The 24463-nt window shown below is 40.9% G+C and overlaps 1 protein-coding gene across 3 annotated transcripts in view; it reads left to right on the forward strand.

The window, feature by feature from the left end:
* Window positions 1–24463, forward strand: part of BLOC1S5 (biogenesis of lysosomal organelles complex 1 subunit 5) — a 60219-nt gene that overhangs the window by 12507 nt on the left and 23249 nt on the right. For 2 of the 3 annotated variants that reach the window (XM_055264077.2, XM_063632945.1), the window contains one exon: window positions 11248–11377. The exons of the other annotated variant lie outside the window; for it this stretch is intronic. In XM_055264077.2, the coding sequence (XP_055120052.1) occupies window positions 11248–11377 (130 nt within the window). The remainder of the gene's footprint in view (window positions 1–11247; window positions 11378–24463) is intronic. 3 annotated transcript variants of the gene reach the window in all.

Here is a 24463-nt window from a genome sequence, read left to right on the forward strand (position 1 = left end):
AAGTCTAGAACTGCTCAAAGTCGCCCATGAGGGTTGGAATCAACTTCTTCCAAACTCCTGTTAGTGTTGATACTTTGACCTCTTCCCATGAATCATTAATGTTCTTAATGGCATCTAGAATGGTGAATCCTTTCCAGAAGGTCTTCAATTTACTTACCCAGATCCATCAGTGAAATTGCTGTCTGTGGCAGCTATTAAGAAATTTATTTCTTAAATAATAAGTCTTGAAAGTTGAAATGATTTCTTAATCCATGGGCTGTAGAATGGATGTTGTAGGCCAGGCGTGATGGCTCACGCCTGTAATCCCAGCACTTTGGGAGGCCGAGGCGGGTGGATCACAAGGTCAGGAGATCGAGACCATCCTGGCTAACACAGTGAAACCCGGTCCCTACTGAAAATACAAAACAATTAGCCGGGTGTGGTGGCAGGCGCCTGTAATCCCAGCTACTTGGGAGGCTGAGGCAGGAGAATGGCGTGAACCTGGGAGGTGGAGCTTGCAGTGAGCCGAGATCGCACCACTGCACTCCAGCCTGGGTGTCGAGACTCCATCTCAAAAAAAAAAAAGTGGATGTTGTATCAGCAGACATGATAACAACACGCATCTTCTTGTCCATCTCCATCAGACCTCTAGGGTAACCAGGTGTATTGTCATTGAGCAGTGATATTTTGGGAGGAGTCGTTTTCTGAGCAGTAGGTCTCAACAGTGGGCTTCAGTAAACCATACTGTAAACAGATGTGCTGTCATCCAGGCTTTGTTGTTCCTTTTATAAAGCACAGGCAGAGTAGATTTAGCATAATTCTTTATGACCCTAGGATTTTTGGAATGGTATGTGAGCACTGGCTTCCAACTTCAAGTCACCAGCTGCATTAACCCCTAACAAGAGAGTTAGCTTGTCCTTTGAAGCTCTAAAGCCAGGCATTGACTTCTCTCTAGCTATGAAAGTCCTAGATGGCGTTTTCTGCTAATAGCAAGCTGTTTCATGTACATTGAAAGTCTGTTGTTTAGTGTAGCTACTTCAGCAATGATCGTAGCTAGATCTTACAGTCTACGTTAGCACTTGCTGTTTTACCTTGCACTTGTATGTTATGGAGATGGTGTCTTTCCTTAAATCTCATGAACCATCCTGTGCTGGCTTGGCTTCAAACCTTCCTTCTGCAGCTTCCTCACCTCTCTCAACCTTCACAGAATTGAAGAGAGTTAGGGCCTTCCTCTCGATTAGGCTTTGGCTTAAGAGAATGTTGTGGCTGGTTTCATCTTCTATCCAGACCCCTCAAACTTTCTCCCTATCAGCAATAAGGCTGTTTCACTTTCTTATTCGTGTGTTCACTGGAATAACCTTTGTTTTTTTTTTTTTTTTGAGATGGAGTCTCACTCTATCACCAGGCTGGAGTTCAGTGGCGCAGTCTCGGCTCACTGCAGCCTCCATCTCCCGGGTTCAAGCGATTCTCTTGCCTCAGTCTCCTGAGTAGCTGGGACTACAGGCGTGCACCAACCTGCTCAGCTGATTTTTGTATTTTTAGTAGAGACAGGGTTTCACCATGTTGGCCAAGATGGTCTCGATCTCTTGACCTCGTGATCTGCCCACCTCGGCCTCCCAATGGAATAACATTTTTAATTTCCTTCAAGAATCTTCCTTTTCCACTGGGCACAGTTGCTCATGCCTGTAATCCTAGCACTTTGGGAGGCCAAGGCGGGTGGATCACCTGAAGTCAGGAGTTCAAGACCAGCCTGGCCAACATGGTGAAACCCCGTCTCTACTAAAAATACAAAAAAATTAGCCAGGCATGGTGGCGCTCGGCTGTAGTCCCAGCTACTTGGAAGGCCGAGGCATGAGAATTGCTTGAAACTGGGCGGCAGAGGTTGCGGTGAGCCGAGATCACGCCACTGCACTCCATCGTGGGTGACAGAGTGAGACTCTGTCTCAATTAAAAAAAGAAAAAAAAGTTTCTTTTCCGTTCTCATCTTGGCTAAATATCTGGTGCGAAAGGCCTCGCGTTCATCCTGCCTTGGCTTTCGACATGTGTTCTTCACTAAGTGTAATCATTTCTAGCTTTGGGTTAGAGTCAGAGATGTATGACTCTTTATTTACTTGAACACTTAGAGGCCATTGTGAGGTTATTAACTGGCCTAATTTCAGTGTGTCACGGGGAATACGGAGGCCCAAGGAGAGGGAAAGAGATGGGGGAATGGCCAGTCAGTGGAGCAATGAGAACAGACCCAACATTCATAGATTAAGTTCATGGTCTTATATGATTGTGGTTTGTGGCGCCCCAAAACTATGACAACAGTAACATCAAAGATCACTGATCACAGATCACCTAACAGGTGTAATAATAATGAAAACTTGTGAAATTTTATGAGAATTACCCAAATGTGACAAAGGGACACAAAGTGAGCTCATGCTGATGGAAATATGGCACCAATAGACTTGCTTGGAACAGTGTTGCCACAAACCTTCAATTTGTAAAAAACGTAGTATCTGCAAAGCATAGTAAAGTGAGGTATGCTTGCGTACACTTAGAAGTATATACATCCGCCGGACACAGTGGCTCACACTTGTAATCCCAGCACTTTGGGAGGCTGAGGTGGGTGGATTGCTTGAGCTCAGGAGTTTGAGACTAGCCCTGGGCAACATGATGAAACCCCATCTCTACAAAGAATACAAAAATTGGCCGGGCATAGTGGCTTGTGCCTGTTCTCTCAGCTACTTGGGGGCTGAGGCGGGAGGATCTCTTGAGCCCAGGTAGCGGAGGTTGCAGTGAGCCAGAATCACGCCACTCTACTCCAGCCTGGGCGACAGAGCGAGACTCCATCTCAAAAAAAAAAAGTATATACATAATTATATTCACATTGACATGTATGCATTTATATATGCATGTATGTACTTAAAACAGTGGTTGGATAAGTTGTTAATAATTACCTAAAGGGAAAGCTATGGAGGAGATAGGGTGCAAAGGATAGAAGTAGAAGCTAGACTTCTTTGAATGTATTTTGTTTTACAGATGTAGTTTTGGAGCCATATAAATGTTTTACATAATTTAAATTTTAAATTTAAAGAGCAATTCCTAAAAATCAAGTAAAATTTACAGAAACAAGCCTGTGTTTTTGGATGGTGACATTGCTACTCAGAGATAAATTGTTCCACGTTCTTTCTTTCCTTTCTTTCTTTTTTTTTTTGAGACGAAGTCTTGCACTTGTCCCCCAGGCTGGAGTGCAATGGCGTGATCTCGGCTCACTGCAGCCTCCACCTCCCAGGTTCAAGCAATTCTCCTGCCTCAGCCTCCTGAGTAGCTGGGATTACTGGTGCCTGCCACCACGCCCGGCTAATTTTTGTATTTTTAGTAGAGATGGGGTTTCACCATGTTGGCCAGGCTGGTCTCGAACTCCTGACCTCATGTGATCTGCCCATCTCGGCCTCCCAAAGTGCTGGGGTTACAGGCATGAGCCACTGCGCCCGGCCTCTTTCCTTCCTCCCTTCCCTTCCCCTCTCCTCTCTCCCCTCCCCTCCTCTCCTTTCTTTCCTTTCTTTTCTTTCTTTTGAGGCGGAGTCTGTTTCGCCTAGGCTGGTGTGATCTCGACTCACTGCAGCCTCTGCCACCCTGGGTTCAAACGATTCTCCTGCCTCAGCTTCCAGAGTACCTAGGTATTACAGGCGCACACCACCATGCCCAGCTAATTTTTGTATTTTTAGTAGAGATGGGGTTTCACCATGTTGGCCAGGTCGGTCTTGAACTCCTGACCTCAGGTGATCCGCCCACCTTGGCCTCCCAAAGTGCTGGGATTGCAGGCATGAGCCACCGTGCCCAGCCAACTCTTCCACGTAATTTCAAGGCACAATGATTTGACTTTACATCCTAGTGAAATATACCTTCAAAACAAAAAGTTAAAAAATATATATTAAATTTCTTTTTTAGTAATCATTTTGTTGATCCTAGTATTGGTATTATGACTTGACTGTATCAGTGATAAAACAAATAATTATGTTGGTGTTTTGATAACTGGAAAGAAACAGATAAGACAGAAGAGAGTAATTAGAAATTCAATGGTCTTGAATTTGAGTTTGACTATCAATATGAACTCAAGATATATCTATTTCTTTAAAAAATATGTATTTCCTAGCCTTGTCCACTGAAAAGTTAGAAACAGTGGCCAACCCAATAAAAGTGAGCAGCCTTAGTGCTCAGTCTCCGAATTCCACTTCTACATCCCAGTGGGAGTTAGACATCTGCTCATTCCAAGTCCAGAGCAGGAGATGGAAGGATGAACCTGGAGCATCAGATCATGCCAGAAAGCAAATGAGCTACTGCAAAATACTAGAGTTTTGTCTGAAGCATTCCAGAGCCAGCTTGAATAGGCTCCCACTGGACAAAGCTGGGATAATCTGAGTACCAATTATCTGTGCAAAAGGCCTTGCGTTTGTCCTGTGAGAAATACTGCAAATGGATCGAAAAACTTCAAATATCTCTAAATCTATGAGTCATAGGGATATGTACAAACAAACAAAAAACCTTTCTAATCACCTTTAGTGGATACTAGGGAGCCAACTCATTATTTTTGAAACTGGTAAATACGGGAGAAAGAATCAAGTGTTCTGTTTTGCCTTTTGTATGTGAACATTCCTCAGAGTAATCAAGTTGTTGATGGGGGCAGTTTCTCTTCATAGAGTATTTCTGCTAGTAAACAAAGACAGAATGCTACCAAGATGCTGTTGAGAGTATACAACCCATGTCTGAAAAATTCTTGCAAACAAAAAACAGAACCCTGAATTTGATCAGGGCTTTAATTCTAACGACTAATTTACAGGAAAGAGAACAGACAAAGGAGTATGTTAAATTACACCATGGGGATTCATTCAGCAAACAACAGACTGTGGGAAACTGTGCAGAACAAATGACTCACTTTTTTTTCCAACAAATTGCAAGGGAAAAAAGTGAAAGGGGAAATCTATTGGTTAAAAAGGACTTAAGAAACATATTCATCAATTGCAGTATATAAAACTCGTTTAGGTTGTGGTTCAAACAAACTGGGGGATAAAAACATTTATAGGACATTTGAGGGAATGTGAACACTACTTTGATATTAAAAAATTGTTGGCCAGGCATGGTCAACAAATGTCTTTTATAGAGAGATAGGACAACCCTGTCTGTATAAAAAACACAAAAATAAGCCAAGTGTCATAATGTGTGCCTGTAGCCCCAGCTACTTGGAAGGCTGAGGTAGGAGGATTGCTTGAGCCAGGAAGGCAGAGGTTGCAGTGAGCCAAGATTGTGCCACTGCACTCCAGCCGAGAAAACAGAGCCAGACCTTGTCTCAAAAAAAAAAAAAAATTACTGTTGACTGTGTGTGTGTGTGTGTGTGTGTGTGAGAGAGAGAGAGAGAGAAAGAGAGGTGGCCTTATTGTTTGTTTAAGGCAAGTCTCTTGTCTTAAAGATATTAATATATGTTGAGATCAAGCATGGTGGCTCATGCGTGTAATTCCAGGACTTCAGGAGTCCAGGGTGGGAGGATTGCTTGAGCCCAGGAGTTTGAGGCCAGCCTGGACAACAAAGTGAGACCCTGTCTCTACAAAAAATTAAAAAAAAAAAGAAAAATGAGCCAGGTGTGGTGGTGTGCACCTGTCATCCCAGCTACTGGGAGGCTGAGACAGGAGGATTGCTTGAGCCCAGGAGTTCAAGGCTGCAGTGAGCCATGATCACACCACTGCACTCCAGCAGTAGTGTGATCTCAGCGACAGAACAAGACCCTGTCTCTACAACAACAAGCAAAAAAAAAAAAGATACAGGTTGAAATATTTAACAGTTGAAATGATATACTTTCTGGTATTTGCCTCAAAATAATCTAGAGGGAATGAGTTGTGGAGCATTATGGAGGGGAAAAAAATCAGTCATGAGAATTGTTGAAGCTTGGACTATATCAGAGTTCGTTATATTATTCTCTCACAACTTTTGTATAAGTTGTTAATATTCTATTATGGGAAAATTAGAAAAAGTAAGAAGCTGGCCTTATAAGAATGGCTCAAAAAAAATGAAAAACCTCAGTAACATAACTAACCTATTATTTTTTCATAGTCAAGTTTACCACTCTTTTTTTTTGGTAACTTCTTGTTTTAATTTTAGATTTGTAGAAAAATTCCAAAGATAGTACAGATAATTCCCTTGTACCCCTGTATTAGTCCATTTTCATGCTGCTGATAAAGACATACCCAAGATTGGGAAGAAAAAGAGGTGTAATTGGACTTACAGTTCCACATGGCTGGGCAGGACTCAGAATCATGGTGGCTGGCGAAAGGCACTTCTTACATGGTGGCGGCAAGTGAAAATGAGAAAGAAGCAAAAGCAGAAATCCCTGATAAGCCCGTCAGATCTCATGAGACTTACTCACTGTCATGAGAATAGTATGGGAAAGACCGGCCCCCATGATTCAATTACCTCCCCCTGGGTTCTTCCAACAACACGTGGGAGTTCTGGGAGATACAATTCAAGTTGAGATTTGGGTGGGGACAGAGCCAAACCATATCATTCCACCTTTGGCCCCTCCAAATCTCACATCCTCACATTTCAAAACCAATCTTGCCTTCCCAGCAGTCCCCCAAAATCTTAACTCATTTCAGTTAATCCCAAAAGTCCACAATCCAAAGTCTCCTCTGAGACAAGGCAAGTCCCTTTCACCTATAAGCCTGTAAAATCAAAAGCGAGGTAGTTACTTCCTAGATACAATGGGGGTACAGGTATTGGGTAAATACAGCCGTTCCAAATGGGAGAAATTTGCCAAAACAAAGGGATTACAGTGCCCATGCAAGCCCAAAATCCAGTGGGGCAATCAAATTTTAAAACTCCAAAATGATCCCCTTTGACTCCAGGTCTCACACTCAGGTCACACTGATGCAAAAGGTGGGTTCCTATGGTCTTGGGAGGCTCCGGCCCTGTGACTTTGCAGGGTACAGCCTTCCTCCCAGCTTCTTTCATAGGCTGGCATTGAGTGTCTGTGGCTTTTCCAGGTGCATGGTGCAAGCTGTCGGTGGATCTACCATTCTGGGGTCTGGAGGACGGTGGTCCTCTTCTCACAACTCCACTAGGCAGTGCCCCAATAGGGACTCTGTGTGGGGGCTCCGACACCACATTTCCCTTCTGCACTGCCCTAGCAGAGGTTCTGCATGAGGGCCCCACCCCTGCAGCAGACTTTTGCCTGGACATCCAGGCATTTCCTTACGTCTTCTGAAATCTAGGCAGAGGTTCCCAAACCTCCATTCTTGACTTCTGTGCACTCACAGGCTCAACATCACTTGGAAGCTGCCAAAGCCTGGGGCTTCCACCCTCTGAAGCCACAGCCCAAGCTGTACAATCGGTCCCTTTCAGCCATTGCTGGAGTGGCTGGGACACGGGGCACCAAGTCCCTAGGCTGCACACAGCATGGGGGCCATGGACCTGGCCCACAAACCACTTTTTACCCCTAGGCCTCTGGGCCTGTGATGGGAGGGACAGCCATGAAGACCTCTGACATGCTCTGGAGACATTTTCCCCATTGTCTTGGGGATTAACATTCGGCTCCTGGTTACTTATGCAAATTTCTGCAGCTGGCTTGGATTTCTCAGAAAATGAAATTTTCTTTTCTTTTGCATTGTCAGGCTGCAGATTTTCCAAACTTTTATGCTCTGCTTATCTTATAAAACTGAATGCCTTTCACAGCACCCAAGTCACCTCTTGAATGCTTTGCTCCTTAGAAATTTCTTCCACCAGATACTCTCAATGATCTCTCTCAAGTTCAAAGTTCCACAAATCTCTAGGGCAAGGAAAAAATGCCACCAGTCTCTTTGCTAAAGCATAACAAGAGTCACCTTTGCTCCAGTTCCCAACAAGTTCCTCATGTCCATCTGAGACCACCTCAGCCTGGACCTTATTGTTCATATCACCATCAGCATTTTTGTTGAAGCCATTCAGCGAGTCTCTAGGAAGTTCCAAATTTTCTCACATTTTCCTGTCTTCTTCTGAGCCCTCCAAACTGTTCTAACCTTTGCCTGTTACTCATTTCCAAAGTTGCTTCCACATTTTCTGCTATCTTTTCAGCCACGCCCCACTCTACTCGTACCAATTTACTGTATTAGTCTGTTTTCACTCTACTGATAAAGACATACCCAAGACTGGAAAGAAAAAGAGGTTTAATTGGACTTACAGTTCCACATGGCTGGGGAGGCCTCAGAATCATGGCGGGAGGTGAAAGACACTTACTTCTTTTTTTTTTTCTTTTTGAGACAGAGTCTTGCTCTGTCGCCCAGGCTGGAGAGCAGTGGCACAATCTTGGCTCACTGCAACCCCCACCTCCCGGGGTCTAGCTATTCTGCCTCAGCCTCCTGAGTAGCTAGGACTACAGGCATGCACCACCACACCTGGCTAATTTTTTTGTATCTTTGGTAGAGATGGGGTTTCACCATGTTGGCCAGGCTTGTCTTAAACTCCTAACCTTGTGATCCGCCCACCTTGGCTTTCCAAAGTGCTGGGATTACAGGCGTGAGCCATCACGCCTGGCCTGAAAGGCACTTCTTACATGGTGGTAGCAAGAAAAAATGAGGAAGAAGCAAAAGTGGAAACCCCTGATAAAACCATCAGAGACTTATTCACTATCACGAGAATAGTATGGGAAAGACCGGCCGCTGTGATTCAATTACCTCCCCCAGGTCCCTCCCACAACGTGGGAATTCTGGGAGATACAATTCAAGTTGAGACTTGGGTGGGGACACAGCCAAACCATATCAACAACTCCCCCAATTTCTTTCGTTATTTAATTTCTTACATTACCATGCTGCATTTGTAAAAGCTAAGAAACCAACATTGATACATTACTGTTAATGAAACACCAGACTTTATTTGAATTTTACCAGTTTTTCTATTACAGTCCACTTTGTGTTCCAGAATCTAATCTGGGGTACCACATTGCATTGAATGATCCTGCCACCTTAGTGTTTGGTCTGTGACAGTTCCTCAGCCTTTCCTTATTTTTTATGACCTTTACATGAGTCTTGAGTACTGGCTAGGTATCCAGTCTGGGTTTGTCTGTTGTTTTTCTCATGACTAGACTGGGGTTATGGGTATTGGGAAAGAATACCACAGAGATGAAGTACCTTTATTACATTACATCAGTGGGTGCATGCTATCAACACGACACCACTGATAATACGAACCTTCTTGGCTTGGTTGAGGTATTGCTGCATTTGCTAGTTTTCTCTAGTATCGTGTTGCTAGTTTTCTCTGTTATAATGTTAATATTTTTCCCTTTCCCTGTTCTGTTCTTTGGAAGCAAATTACTAAGTATAGCCCACCCTCATTTTGGGCAGGGAGGGTGGTTTTGCTCTACTTTCTGGAATGGAGATGTTTTCGGGGTTCCTAAAACCACCTGCAGGTTCCAGTGATTCACTAGAAGAACTCACAGGAGTCAGCATATGGTCATACTTGTGGCAAGCTCTTTTATGGCAAAAGAATACAAAGCAGTGTCAGCAAAGGGAAAAGGTGCTTGGGAAGCAGTCTGGAGGAACCCAGGTAGAAGCTTCCAAGAGTCCTCCCCCAGTGGAGTCACACAGGATTCACTAAATTCCCCTTGTGACAAGTTGTGACAACACATGTAAAGTGTAATCTTACAGGGAAGCTTGCCTGAGCCTAGGAGTCCAGGGGTTTTATTGGGGACTGGTCAAGGAGGCATCCTCTGCCTAGCACATACAACATTTTCAGACTTCCAGAAGGAAAGAGGTATTCAACATTAATCACATTGTTTGTGTAAACCAGGGGTGTCCAATCTTTTTGCTTCCCTGGTCTATAATGGAAGAAGAATTGTCTTGGGCCACACATAAAATACACTAACAGTAACAGTAGCTGATGAGCTAAAAAAGAAAAAAAATCACAAATCTCATAATGTTTTAAGGAAGTTTTATAATTTGTGTTGGGCTGCATTCAAAGCCGTCTTGGGCCGCTTGCAGCCCGTCTGCCGCGGGTTGGACAAGCTTGGTGTAAACCATTTAGGCACAGTGAACCACTTTTATAATTTATCGAAGGGTTTTATACCAACGTAGGGAACTGTTCACTAGTCAAGTTTCCAGCCTCCAGCCAGGGCCAACCTTATGAGGAGGTCTTTCTAATGATAATAGCCTCAGGCCTTCAGTGTTCTTTTCTATATAGGGAAGTATCTACATATTACTTTTACTACCCATTTTTATTTTGAGAAAACAAAAAGGAATCAGAGAAAAAATATAGCACATAATAATAGAAGCTGTATGATAGAATGACAAAATGAAATTTAAGATCAGATCGGGGTGTTTAATTTCCTTCTAATAAAATATGTGGCAATCTGGATCATTTTTCTGGTTCTTTTAGTATTTCTCTTGCCAATTTTTTAACATTGCTATAAAAATATTACTCATATTGCAACTTTTGGAGCATTTCATAATTTTAAAAATGCCTCTAGATTATGAGGCATTTATTGCCAAATAATTAGAAGAAAGCTGCATAAATTTTCAATAAGTCATAACCTAACAACCAAAACCTGGGTGGATATCTTAGAAAGTAATTACTAAGATTTAGGCTGGGCGCGGTGGCTCACGCCTGTAATCCCAGCACTTTGGGAGGCCAAGGCGAGTGGATCACGAGGTCAGGAGATCGAGACCATCCTGCCTAACACGGTGAAACCCCGTCTCTACTAAATATACAAAAAATTAGCCGGGCGTGGTGGCGGGCGCCTGTATTCCCAGCTACTCGTCAGGCTGAGGCAGGAGAATGGCGTGAACCCAGTGGGCGGAGCTTGCAGTGAGCCGAGATAGCGCCACTGCACTCCAGCCTGGGCAACAGGGCGGGACTCCGTCTCAAAAAAAAAAAAAAAAAAAAAAGTAATTACTAAGATTTAAGACACAATATGGCCAGGCACGGTGGCTCACGATTGTAATCCCAGCACTTTGGGAGGCCGAGGTGGGCGGGTCACAAGGTGAGGAGTTCGAGACCAGCCTGGCCAATGTGGTGAAACCCCATCTCTACTAAAAAAAATAAAATACAAAAATTAGCCAGGCGTGGTGGCGGGAGCCTGTAGTCCCAGCTACTTGGGAGGCTGAGGCAGGAGGCTCACTTGAACCCGGGAGGCGGAGGTTGCAGTGAGCCAAGATCACACCAATGCACTCCAGTCTGGGCGACAGAGCGAGACTCCATTTCAAAAAAAAAAAAAAAAAAAAGAAAAGACACCATATTTATTAGTCATCTACTTTCTTTTAATAGGAAAAACGTGGTCTTCGAGAAATGCGAGTTCTTGAAAATTTGAAGAATATGATCCATGAAACAAATGAACATGCTCTTCCCAAATGTAGAGACACAATGCGGGACAACCTCAGCCAGGTTCTCCAGAGATGTGAGTCAGCAATTTTTTTTTAAATTGCTTTTCATTTCAAATGAATGCTACACCAAAATGTATTTTCTTGGGTATTATAGGGGGAGGTGGAGAGGGAGAGGGAAGCTCAGTTACAGAGAAAGTGGTTTTCTAGTGATTAATGTGTGTTGCCATTAATTAATCTCCAAACAGCATTAATCTCCAAAGCAAGATGTGTGCATCTGTGGTACACGAGACAATCTGTTCAGTATGTGAGAAAGTCAAAACATTTTTCACCTATGTTTACAAATTTTTTTTTTTTTTTTTTTGGAGGCACAGTCTCACTCTGTAATCACATTGTTTGTGTAAACAGGCTGGAGTGCAGTGGTGCGATCTCAGCTCACTACAACCTCCGCCTCCCAGATTCAAGTGGTTCTTGTGCCTCAGCCTCCTGAGTAGCTGGGACTACAGGTGCGTATCACCACGCCTGGCTAATTTTTGTATTTTTGGTAGAGATGGGGTTTCAACATGTTGGCCAAGATGGTCTTGATCTCTTGACCTCGTGATCCACCTGCCTCGGCCTCCCAAGTGCTGGGATTACAGGCATGAGCCACTGTGCCCAGCCAGGAATCTCGGTTCTTGACTGCAATCTGTGTTCCTATTCTTGGCTACTACTTTTCAAAGTTTATAGTATGCAATTATAATTCTTTACTGTTTAGCAAATGGTGAAGTTTTTTTCCTTTTAAAAAACTTTTTTTTTATTTTGAGAGGCATTTAAAGGACTAAGTTTGTGTGATTTTGCTTCACTCTGCCATCTTTACCTAGAAATCTTTAAGAACACACTGTAATTTAAAATACAAACTGTATAGCACTTTACTAGTTAGAATTTTCACCTGTATTTTTTCATTTTTTTAATCATAACCCAGTAAGATAAATGTTTATCATCTTCCCCACCTTATAGTTGAGAAAACTGAAATTTATAGTGGTTGAACCCTCTAGATTCTCCAATAATAATTGGAGGAACTACCATGCAAGCCTGGCTCTTCTGCCTCCAGAGCTCAAGTTCCACTTCAGGATGTTACATCTGTATATCTTTGAAAAGGTAGTAAGAAAAGTCTGCCTTTATTCCTGGATTATCACTTTTTCTCGGATTGCCTCTTACAACACAGGCCCCTCCTTCTCAGTCTACTTCGTTAGTTCCCACTTACCTGCACGACTTTTCACCTCGTGGTGCTCGCAGGCTTGGTTCTGCGACTGCTTTCTTGTTTAAACTCCCTTGGTGAGCTCATACAGAATCACGCCTTTCAGTATCATCTGTATGCCAATCAATAATTAAATTCCACATTTGTGGTTTTAGCCTGGTCCCATACCCCTGTCTTCCCAACTATGAGTCCTGTAAGCTCAGGACTTTTGTTGTTGTTGTTCACTGTGGTATCTCAGGCACCTAGAGCAGTGCCTGCTGCTTTATAGCCGCTCACTAGTTATTTGTTCATTGAAATGAATGAATGAGCATTCGGCCAAAATCTGTTCCTAATGCCAAGCTGAAATTATTTTGTTTTTAAAGCAATACTACATTTACTTAGCTTTTTAAAAATAACTTTACTTTTGTATTATTGTATAATGTACGTATTTTGGGGGTACTTATGGTAATTTAATGCTTTCATATAATTTGTAAAGACCAAATTAGTGTAATTCACATATTCACCTTAAATATTTGTCCTTTCTTTTTGTTAAAAACATTCAAATTATTCTCTTCTAGATATTTTGAATTATATAATAGGTTATTGTAAGCTATAGTCACCCTACTGATCTATCAAATACTAGGTCTTATTTCTTCCATCAGACCATATATTTATATCCACTAATCAACCTTTCCTCATGCCCTCCTCCTCACTATACTTCCTGGCCTCTGGTAACTACCAGTCTACTCTCTATATTCATGAGATCCATTTCTTTAGCTCTCACGTATGAGTGAGAGCGTGCAATATTTGTCTTTCTGTGCTTGGCTTATTTCACTTAACATAATAACATCTAGTTCTGTCCATGTTGCTGCAGATGATGGGATTTCATTCATTTTTATGGCTGAATAATATTCCATTGTGTATATATACCACATTTCCTTACCCATTCATGGGAATTTAGGTTGGTTCCATATTTTGGCTAGTGCTGCAATAAACATGTGAGTGCAGATGTCTCTCTCCTTTTCTTTGAGATATATACCCAGTATTGTGGAATTGCTGGATCATATGGTAGTTCTATTTTTAGTTTTTTGAGGAACCTCCAAACTGTTCTCCATAGTGGTTGTACTAATTTATATTCTGACCAATAGTATACAAGAGTTCCCTTTTCTCCACATCCTCGCCAGTATCCATTATTCTTCATCTTTTTAATAAAAGCCATTTTAGCCGGGTACGGTGGCCCACGCCTGTAATCCCAGCACTTTGGGAGGCCGAGGCGGGCGGATCATGAGGTCAGGAGATCGAGACCATCCTGGCTAACACAGTGAAACCCTGTCTCTACTAAAAATACAAAAACTTAGCCAGGCGTGGTGGCGGGCACCTGTAGTTCCAGCTGCTCGGGAGGCTGAGGCAGGAGAATGGCATGAACCCAGGAGACAGAGCTTGCAGTGAGCCAAGATAGTGCCACTGCACTCCAGCCTGGGCAACAGAGTGAGATTCCATCAAAAAATTAAATAAATAAATAAAAGCCATTTTAACTAGAGATGCTATTTCATTGTGGTCTGATTTGCATTTCTCTGATAATTAGTGATCTTGGGCATTTTTTTCATATTCCTGTTGGCCATTTTATGTCTTTTGAGAAATGTCTCTTTTGAAATAGATCTTTGCCTATTTTTAAAATTGGATTCTTTGGGATTTTTGCTATATTGTTGTTTGAGCTCCTTATATATTCTGGTTATTAATCTGTTGTCAGATGAATAGTTTGCTAATACTTTCTCCTCCTGTGGGTTGTCTCTTCAACTTGCTGATTATTCTCTTTGCTTCACGGAAGCGTTTTAGCTTGATGTAACCCCATTTGTCTGTTTTTGCTTTGGTTGCCTTACTTTTGAGGTCTTACAGAAAAAAGTCTTTGCCCAGACCAATGTCCTGGAGTGTTTCCCCCTAGGCTTTCTTCTAGTAATTTCACAGTTTCAGGTCTTAGATTTAAGTCTTTAATCCATTTTTATTTGATTTTTGTGTATGGTGAGAGAGGTTTAGTTTCATTCTTCTTCGTATGGATATCCAGTTTTCCCAGTCATATTGATATCCAGTTTTCCCAGCACTGGTTATTGAAGAGCCTGTCCTTTCCCCATTGTATGTTCTTGGTGCCTTTGTTGAAAATGAGCTGGCTATAAATGTGTGAGTTTATATCTGGGTTATTGATTCTGTGCCATTCATGGCCTGTGTGTTTTTATGCTGGTATCATGCTGATTTGGTTACTGTAGCTTTATATTAATAATATGCTTTGTAATCAGGTAGTGTGATGCCTCCAGCTTTGTTCTTTTTGCTCAAAATTGCTTTGACTATTCAGGGTCTTTCGTGATTCTGTATAAATTTTAGGATGTATTTTTCCTATTTCTATGAAAAATGTCGTTGGTATTTTGATAGGGATTGCATTGAGTCTGTAAATTGCTTTGGGTATTATTGTCGCTTTAATGGCATTCTTCCAGTTACAGAGCATGGATATCTTTCCATTTTTGTGTGCCCTCTTCATTTTTTTCATCAGTGTTTTATAGTTTTCCTTGTATAGATCTTTTACTTCTTTGGTTCAGTTGATTCCTAGGTATTTTATGTTCTTTGTAGCTATTGTAAATAGGATTGCTTTCTTGGTTTCTTTTTCAGATTGCTTGCTGTTGGCATATATAAATGCTATGGATTTTGTATGTTGATTTTGTATCCTGCAACTTTACTGAATGCATTTATTAGTTCCAAGAGCTTTTTGGTGAGTCAATAGGTTTTTCTAAATATAAGATCATGTGATCTGCAAACAAAGCTAATTTGACTTAATACCTTTCCAATTCGTGTGCCTAATTCGTGTGCCTAATACCTTGCCAATTCGTGTGCCTTATTTCTTGCCTAATTGCCCTGGCAGGACTTTCAGTATTATGTTGAATAAAAGTGGTGAATGTGAGCATCCTTGTCTTGTTCTGGATCTTATAGGAAAGGCTCTCAATTTTTCCTCATTCAGTATGATGTTAGCTGTGGGTTTGCCATATATGGCCTTTATTATTTTGAGCTATGTTCTTTTTATACCCAGTTTGTTGAGAGTTTTTATCATAAAGGAAAGTTGGATTTTATCAAATGCTTTTTTAGCATCTATTGAAATTACCATATGGGTTATTTATAGATTTGCATATGTTGAACCATCCTGCCATTCCTGGGATAAATCTCGCTTGATCATGGTGAATGATCTTTTTAACGTGTTGTTGAATTTGGTTTGCTACTATTTTGTTGAGGATTTTTGCCTTTACATTCATTAGTGATATCGCCTGTAGTTTTCTCTTTTTTTCTTGTTTTGTCTTTGTCTGATTTTGATAACGAGATAATGCTGGCCTTGTAGAATGAGTTTGGGAATATTCTCTCTTCAAGTTTTTTGAAGAACTTGAGTAGAATTGGTGTTAATTCTTCTTTAAATGTTTGCTGGAATTCAGCAATGCAGCCATCAAGTCCTGGGCTTTTCCTTATAGGAGACTTTATCATGGCTTCAGCCTTGTTATTCATTATCAGTTTGTTGAGGCTTTCTGTTTCCTCATGGTTTATACTTGGTAGCTGGTATGTGTTTAGGAATTTATCTATTTCTTCTAGGTTTTCCAATTTGTTGGCATATAGTTGTTGATAATAGTTTAATGACCCTTTGATGTTTTTAGCCTCAATTTTATTTATTTCTGCTCTGGTCTCTATTATTTATTTCCTTCTACTAATTTTGGGTTCCTTGAGGTTCATTGTTAGGTTATTTGAAGTCTCTATTTTTTTGATACAGGTTTTTCTGCTATAAATTTCCTTGTTAGTACTCTTTTTGCTGTATCCCATAGATTTGGGTATGTTGTATTTTCATTTTATTTCTTTCAAGAATTTTTTAAATTTCCTTCTTAATTTCTTCCCTGACCCATTGGTTGTTCAGGAGCATGTTGTATGTGTGTATTTTCCAAGTTTCCTCTTGTTACTGATTTTTAATTTTATTCTATTATGGTCAGAAAATATACCTGATAATGATCTCTATCTTTTCTGAATTTGTTAAGACTTGTTTTGTGGCCTAAGATATGATCTGTTCCAGAGAATGTTCTGTGTGCTGATGAAAAGAACGTGTAACCTGCTGCAGTTGGATGAAGGTTCTGTAAGTGTCATTAAGGCCTGGTCGAGTTTGTAGTTGAACTCTCCAATGTTTCTCTGTTGATTTTCTGTCTGGGTGATCTGTCCATTACTAAGAATGGGATGTTAAAGTCTTCTGCGGCTATTGCATTCTGTCTCTCCCTTTAGATCTATTAATGTTTGCTGTATGTACTTGGGAGTTCCAGTGTTGAGTACATAGATATTTATAATTGTTACACCCTCTTGCTGAATTGACCCCTGTATGATTATATAGTGACCTTCTTTGTCTCTTTTTACAGTCTTTGATTTGTAGTCTGTTTTATTCGATATAAGTATAGTTACTCCTGCTCTTTTTGGTCTCCAGTTACATGGAATATCTTTTTCTGGTTGCGTGGAAATGTAAGACCCAGCTAACATTTACTGAACATTTCACCCAACTGCTGCAGAATACACGTTCTTTTCATTAGCACATAGAACTTGCATGTCTTTATAGGTGAAGTGCCTTTCTCGTAGGCAACATAGAGATGGGGGTCTTATTTATTCAGCCACTCTATGCCTTTTTTTTTTTTTTAAAAAAAAGGATTTTTATTCCTTTTTGAAAATTTTAATAGGCTTTTGGGGGACAGTGGTGTCTGGGTATATGGATAAGTTCTTAAGTGGTGATTTCTGAGATTTTGGTACACCCATCACTTGAGCAGTGTACACTGTACCCAATGTGTAGTCTTTTATCCCTTACCTCCCTCCTATCCTTCCCCCTGAGTCCCTAGGTTCACTGTATTATTCTTATTCCTTTGTGTCCTCATAGCTTAGCTCCCACTTATAAGTGAGAACATAACGACGTTTGGTTTTCTATTCCTGAGTTACTTTACTTAGAATGATGGTCTCTAATTCCATCCAGGTTGCTGTGAATGTCATTATTTCATTCCTTTTTATGGCTGAATAGTATTCCATGGTGTGTGTGTATATGTGTGCGTGTGTGTGTGTGTGTATATATATGTATATGTGTATATGTATATATATATGGATATGGATATGTGTATATATATGTATATATCACATTTTCTTTATCCACTTGTTGATTGATGGGCATTTGGGCTGGTTCCATGTTTTTGCAATTGCAAATTGTGCTGCTGTAAACATGCGTGTGCAAGTGTCTTTTTCATATAATGACTTCTTTTCCTCTGGGTAGATACCCAGTAGTGGGATTGCTGGATCAAATGGTAGATCTACTGTTAGTTCTTTAAGGTTAATCTCCAGACTGTCTTCCATAGTGGTTGTACTAGTTTACATTCCCACCAGCAGTGTAAAAGTGTTCCACTTTCACCACATCCACGCCAAGATCAATTCTTTTTTTATGATTATTATTATACTTTAAGTTCTAGGGTACATGTGCACAACGTGCAGGTTTGATACATAGGTATACATGTGCCATGTTGGTTTGCTGTACGCATCAACTCATTTACATTAGGTATTTCTCCTAATGCTATCTCTCCCCCAGCCCTCCACCCGCCAACAGGCCCCAGCGTATGATGTTCCCTGCCCTGTGTCCAAGTGATCTCATTGTCAATTCCCACCTATGAGTGAGCACATGCAGTGTTTGGTTTTCTGTTGTTGTGATAGTTTGCTGAGAATGATGGTTTCCAGCTTCATCCATGTCCCTGCAAAGACATAAACTCATCCTTTTTTATGGCTGCATAGTATTCCATAGTGTATATGTGCCACATTTTCTTAATCCCGTCTATCATTGATGGACATTTGGGTTCGTTCCAAGTCTTTGCTATTGTGAATAGTGCTGCAATAAACATACGTGTGCATGTGTCTTTATAGTAGCATGACTTATAATCCTTTGGGTATATACCTAGTAATGGGATTGCTGGGTCAAATGATAATTCTAGTTCTAGATCCTTGAGGAATCGCCACACTGTCTTCCACAATGGTTGAACCAATTTACACTCCCACCAACAGTGTAAAAGCATTCCTGTTTCTCCATATCCTTTCCAGCATCTATTATTTCCTAACTTTTTAATGATTGCCATTCTGACTGGTGTGAAATGGTATCTCATTGTGGTTTTGATTTGCATTTCTCTGATGACCAGTGACGGTGAGCATTTTTTCATGTGTCTGTTGGCTGCACAGATGTCTTCTTTTGAGAAGTGTTTGTTCGTATCCTTTGCCCACTTTTTGACGGTGTTGTTTTTCTCTTGTAAATTTGTTTGAGTTCTTTGTAGATTCTGGATATTAGCCTTTTGTCAGATGGGTAGATTGCAAAAATTTTCTCCCATTCTGTAGGTTGCCTGTTCACTGTGATGGTAGTTTCTTTTCCTGTGCAGAAGCTCTTTAGTTTAATTAGATCCCATTTGTCTATTTTGGCTTTTGTTGCCATTGCTTTTGGTGTTTTAGCCATGAAGTCCTTGCCCATGCCTATGTCCTGAATGGCATTGCCTAGGTTTTCTTCTAGGGTTTTTGTGGTTTTAGGTCTAATATTTAAGTCTTTAGTCCATCTTGAATTAATTTTTGTATAAGGTATAAGGAAGGGATCCAGTAGCTTTCTACATATGGCTAGCTAGTTTTCCCAGCACCATTTATTAAATAGGGAATCCTTTCCATATTGCTTGTTTTTGTCAGGTTTGTCAAAGATCAGATGGTTGTAGATGTGTGGCATTATTTCTGAGGCATCTGTCATGTTCCATTGGTCTGTATATCTGTTTTGGTACCAGTACCATGCTGTTTTGGTTACTGTAGCCTTGTAGTATAGTTTGAAGTCAGGTAGCTTGATACCTCCAGCTTTGTTCTTTTTGCTTAGGATTGTCTTGGCAATGCGAGCTCTTTTTTGGTTCCATATGAAGTTTAAAGTAGTTTCTTCCAGTTCTGTGAAGAAAGTCATTGGTAGCTTGATGGTGATAGCATTGAATCTATAAATTACCTCGGGCAGTATGGCCATTTTCACAATATTGATTCTTCCTATCCATGAGCATGGAGTATTCTTCCATTTGTTTGTGTCCTCTTTTATTTTGTTGAGCAGTGGTTTGTAGTTCTCGTTGAAGAGGTCCTTCACATCCCTTGTAAGTTGGATTCCTAGGTATTTTATTTCCTTTGTAGCAGTTGTGAATGGGAGTTCACTCATGATTTGGCTGTTTGTCTGTTAATGGTGTATAGGAATGCTTGTGACTTTTGCACATTGATTTTGTATCCTGAGACTTTGCTGAAGTTGCTTATCAGCTTAAGGAGATTTTGAGCTGAGACGATGGGGTTTTCTAAATATACAATCATGTTATCTGCAAACAGGGACAATTTGACTTCCTCCTTTCCTAATTGAATACCTTTATTTCTTTCTCATGCCTGATTGCCCTAACCAGAACTTTCAACACTGTGTTGAATAGGAGTGGTGAGAGAGGGCATCCTTGTCTTGTGCCAGTTTTCAAAGGGAATGCTTCCAGTTTTTGCCCATTCAGTATGATATTGGCTGTGGGTTTGTCATAAATAGCTATTATTATTTTGAGATACATTCCATCAATTTTTAAAAATTTTTTAAATTATGGCCATTCTTGCAGGATTAAGGTGGTATCAAATTCGGGTTTTGCTTTGCATATCCCTAAAATTATTGATATTGAGCATTTTTTGTATGTTTGTTGGCCATTTGTGTATCTTCTTTTGAGAATTGTCTATTCACATCCTTAGCCCATTTTTGATGGCATTGTTTTTCTCTTGCTGATTTGTTTGAATTCTTTGTAGATTCTGCATATTAGCCTTTTGTGGGATGCATAGTTTGCAAAGATTTTCTCCCACCCTGTGGGTTGTCTGTTTGCTGATTATTTATTTTGCTGTGCAGAAGCTTTTTAGTTTAATTGAACCTTATCTGTTTGTCTTTGTTTTTGTTGCATTTGCTTTTGGGTTCTTGGTCATGAAGTCTCTGCTCAAGCCAATGTCTAGAAGGGTTTTTCCAATGTCATCTTCTAGAATTTTTATGGTTTTAGGTCTTAGATTTAAGTCTTTGATGCATCTTGAGTTGATTTTTGCATAAGGTGAGAGATGAGGATCCAGTTTCATTCTTCTACATGTGGCATGCCACTTATTCCAGCAACATTTGTTGAATAGGGTGTCCTTTCTCTAGTTTATGTTTTTGTTGGCTTTGTCAAATATCAGTTGGCTGTAAGTATTTGGCTTTCTTTTTGGGTTCTCTATTCTGTTCCATTGATCTTTGTGCCTATTTTTATGCCAGTTCCATGCTGTTTTGGTGACTATAGCCTTGTAGTGTAGTTTGAAGTCAGGTAGTGTGATGACCTCAGGTTAGTTATTTTTGCTTAATTTTGCTTTGGCTATGTGGGCTCTTTTTGGATACCATCTGAATTTTAGGATTTTTTTTTTCTAGTGCTGTGAATATTGATAATGGTATTTTGATGGGAATTGCATTGAATTTGTAGATTGCTTTTGTCATTATGGACATTTCACAATATTTATTCTACCCATCCATGAGCATGGGATGTGTTTCCATATGTGTCGTCTGTGATTTCTTTCAGCAGTGTTTTGCAGTTTTCCTTGTAGAGGTCTTTCACCTCCTTGGTTAGGTATATTCCTAAGTATTTTGCTTTTTTTGCAGCTATTCTAAAAGGGGTTGAGCTCTTTAATTTGATTCTCAGCTTGGTTGCTATTGGTGTATAGCAGTGTTCCTGATTTGTGTATATTGATTTTGTGTCTTGAAACTTTCTGAATTCATTTATCAGTTATAGGAGCTTTTTGGATGAGTCTTAAGGGTTTTTTAGGTATACGTTAATATCATCAGCGACTAGTGACAATTTTACTTCCTCTTTACCGATTTGGATGCCCTTTATTTCTTTCTCTTGTCTGACTGCTCTGGCTAGAACTTCCAGTACTATGTTGAATAGAAATGGTGAAAGTAGGCATTCTTGTCTTGTTCCGGTTCTCAGGGAGAGTACTTTCAAGTTTTCCCATTCAGTATAATGTTGGCTGTGGGTTTGTCATAGATGGCTTTTATTACCTTAGGGTATGTCCCTTCTATACCGGTTTTGCTGAGGATTTTAATCATAAAGTGATGCTGGATTTTGTCAGTTGCCTTTTCTGAGTCTATTGAGATGATCGTGTGATTTTTTTTTTTTTTTTTTTGACTGTTGCTCTGTCGCTCAGGCTGGAGTGCAGTGGCATGATATTGGCTCACTGCAACCTCTGTCTTCTGGGTTCAAGCAATTCTCCTGCCTCAGCCTCCTGAGTAGCTGGGATTACAGGCGCCTGCCACAATACCCAGCTAATTTTTCTATTTTTAGTAGAAAGGGGGTTTCACCATGTTGGTCAGGCTGGTCTCGAACTCGGGACCTCAAGTGATCCACCCGCCTTGGCATCCCAAAGTGTTGGGATTACAGGAGTGAGCCACTGTGCCTGGCCTTTCTTGAGCTCACTGACTCTCCTCTGCTTGAGTCATTCTACTGTTGAGAGTCTCTAATGAATTTTTCAGTTCAGCAAATGTGTTTCCCCATTCCAAGATTTCTGTTTGATTTTTTAAAATTATTTTAATCTGGCCAGGTGCGGTGGCTCACGCCTGTAATCCCGGCACTTTGGGAGGCCAAGGCGGGTGGATCACGAGGTCAGGAGTTCGAGACCAGCCTGACCAACATGGTAAAACTCTGTCTCTATTAAGAATACAAAAATTAGCTGGGCGTGGTGGTGCACGCCTGTATTCCCATCTACTCAGGAGGCTGAGGCAGGAGAATCGCTTGAACCCAGGAGGCAGAGGTTGTGGTATGCCAAGATTGTGCTACTGCACTGCAGCTTGGGCAACAGAATGAGACCCCATCTCAAAAGAAAAAAATTATTTTAATCTCTTTATTAAATTTCTGAATTTTTTTTCTATGTTATCCTGGAGATCACTGAGTTTCCTTAGAACTGCTATTTTGCATTGTTGGTCAGAGAGTTCATATATTGCCATCTCACTGAGGTCATTCACTGACTGGTTCTTTGTCTGTTTAGGGAGATCTTCGTTCCTGGTTTGCTGTTGTTTCTTGTGGACGTACATCTGCGTCTTGGCATTGAAGCATTAGTTATTTATTCCCATCTCCTCTGTCCTGTTTCTGTTTTTATTGGATACATTTGCTTAGAGATTCTTTGTATTTTACCTGCAGATTTCTTTTTTTCTTTCACTAGGTCACTGCTTCCTTTCAGCACTAGACTGCACCTTAAACCCAAGTCTGCCTTAGTTCTAGTAAACAATCAGAATGCCACTCATTTTGAATGGGGGAGGTCCCCAAAGGGATATCTTGTTAGTGTGGGAAGGCTGGCTAGGCAGCCTCTGTGCCCAGGGGACCTGGGGAACGAACCTCCTGCAGTGTGGTGCTGCTGAGTAGCCACTTTGATTTGGTGTCTCCTTTGGCTGAGTTACAGAGCAGAGTTTCTAAAAGGCTGGGGGTGGAAGTGGCACCTCTCTCCTTTTTCTCTGGCTGTCCTTGAGGATATGTCTGCCCTCGGGTATCACCAGTGCTTTCCATGGGTTAAGGCAGGGACAGTTCTCCTGCCAGGGAGCCCAGGATGATGGGGAAGCTGATCATCCACCATGATCCCTCTTTTAGCATAGAAACCATGAGTCAGAGAAATTTCCCATGTGCTTGGTGCCAAGGCAGGTTGGGGAAGGAATGTTACAGAGATGGAAGTCCAATTCTGTTCCTGTCTCCTCAGAGTGTTTTCATTTCTCTGTGGCCCTGAGAACTGTCTCATCCTCATGTTTGAGTTCTGGGGTATTGCTGGCGCTGTATACCTGATTTTGGTTTTCTGTTGTGGAGAGTGAAGCTAGCCCGCTTCTATATCTGCATTTTGGAACTGCAAGTCGTGAAATTATTTTCTTTCTTTTTTTTTTTTTTTATTATTATTATTTTTTTATTATACTTTAGGGTTTTAGGGTACATGTGCACAATGTGCAGGTTTGTTACATATGTATCCATGTGCCATGTTGATTTCCTGCACCCATTAACTCGTCATTTAGCATTAGGTGTATCTCCTAATGCTGTCCCTCCCCCCTCTCCCCACCCTACAACAGTCCCCAGAGTGTGATGTTCCCCTTCCTGTGTCCATGAGTTCTCATTGTTCAATTCCCACCTATGAGTGAGAACATGCGGTGTTTGGTTTTTTGTCCTTGCGATAGTTTACTGAGAATGATGTTTTCCAGTTTCATCCATGTCCCTACAAAGGACATGAACTCATCCTTTTTTATGGCTGCATAGTATTCCATGGTGTATATGTGCCACATTTTCTTAATCCAGTCTATCATTGTTGGACATTTGGGTTGGTTCCAACTCTTTGCTATTGTGAATAGTGCCGCAATAAACATACGTGTGCATATGTCTTTATAGCAGCATGATTTATAGTCCTTTGGGTATATACCCAGTAATGGGATGGCTGGGTCAAATGGTATTTCTAGTTCGAGATCCCTGAGGAATCGCCACACTGACTTCCACAATGGTTGAACTAGTTTACAGTCCCACCAACAGTGTAAAAGTGTTCCTATTTCTCCACATCCTCTCCAGCACCTGTTGTTTCCTGATTTTTTAATGATGGCCATTCTAACTGGTGTGAGATGGTATCTCACTGTGGTTTTGATTTGCATTTCTCTGATGGCCAGTGATGAGGAGCATTTCTTCATGTGTTTTTTGGCTGCATAAATGTCTTCTTTTGAGAAGTGTCTGTTCATGTCCTCTGCCCACTTTTTGATGGGGTTGTTTGTTTTTTTCTTGTAAATTTGTTTGAGTTCATTGTAGATTCTGGATATTAGCCCTTTGTCAGATGAGTAGGTTGCAAAAATTTTCTCCCATTGTGTAGGTTG

The sequence above is a fragment of the Symphalangus syndactylus genome, chromosome 23, assembly GCF_028878055.3.
Source record: "Symphalangus syndactylus isolate Jambi chromosome 23, NHGRI_mSymSyn1-v2.1_pri, whole genome shotgun sequence".
Classification (NCBI taxonomy): Eukaryota; Metazoa; Chordata; class Mammalia; order Primates; family Hylobatidae; genus Symphalangus; species Symphalangus syndactylus.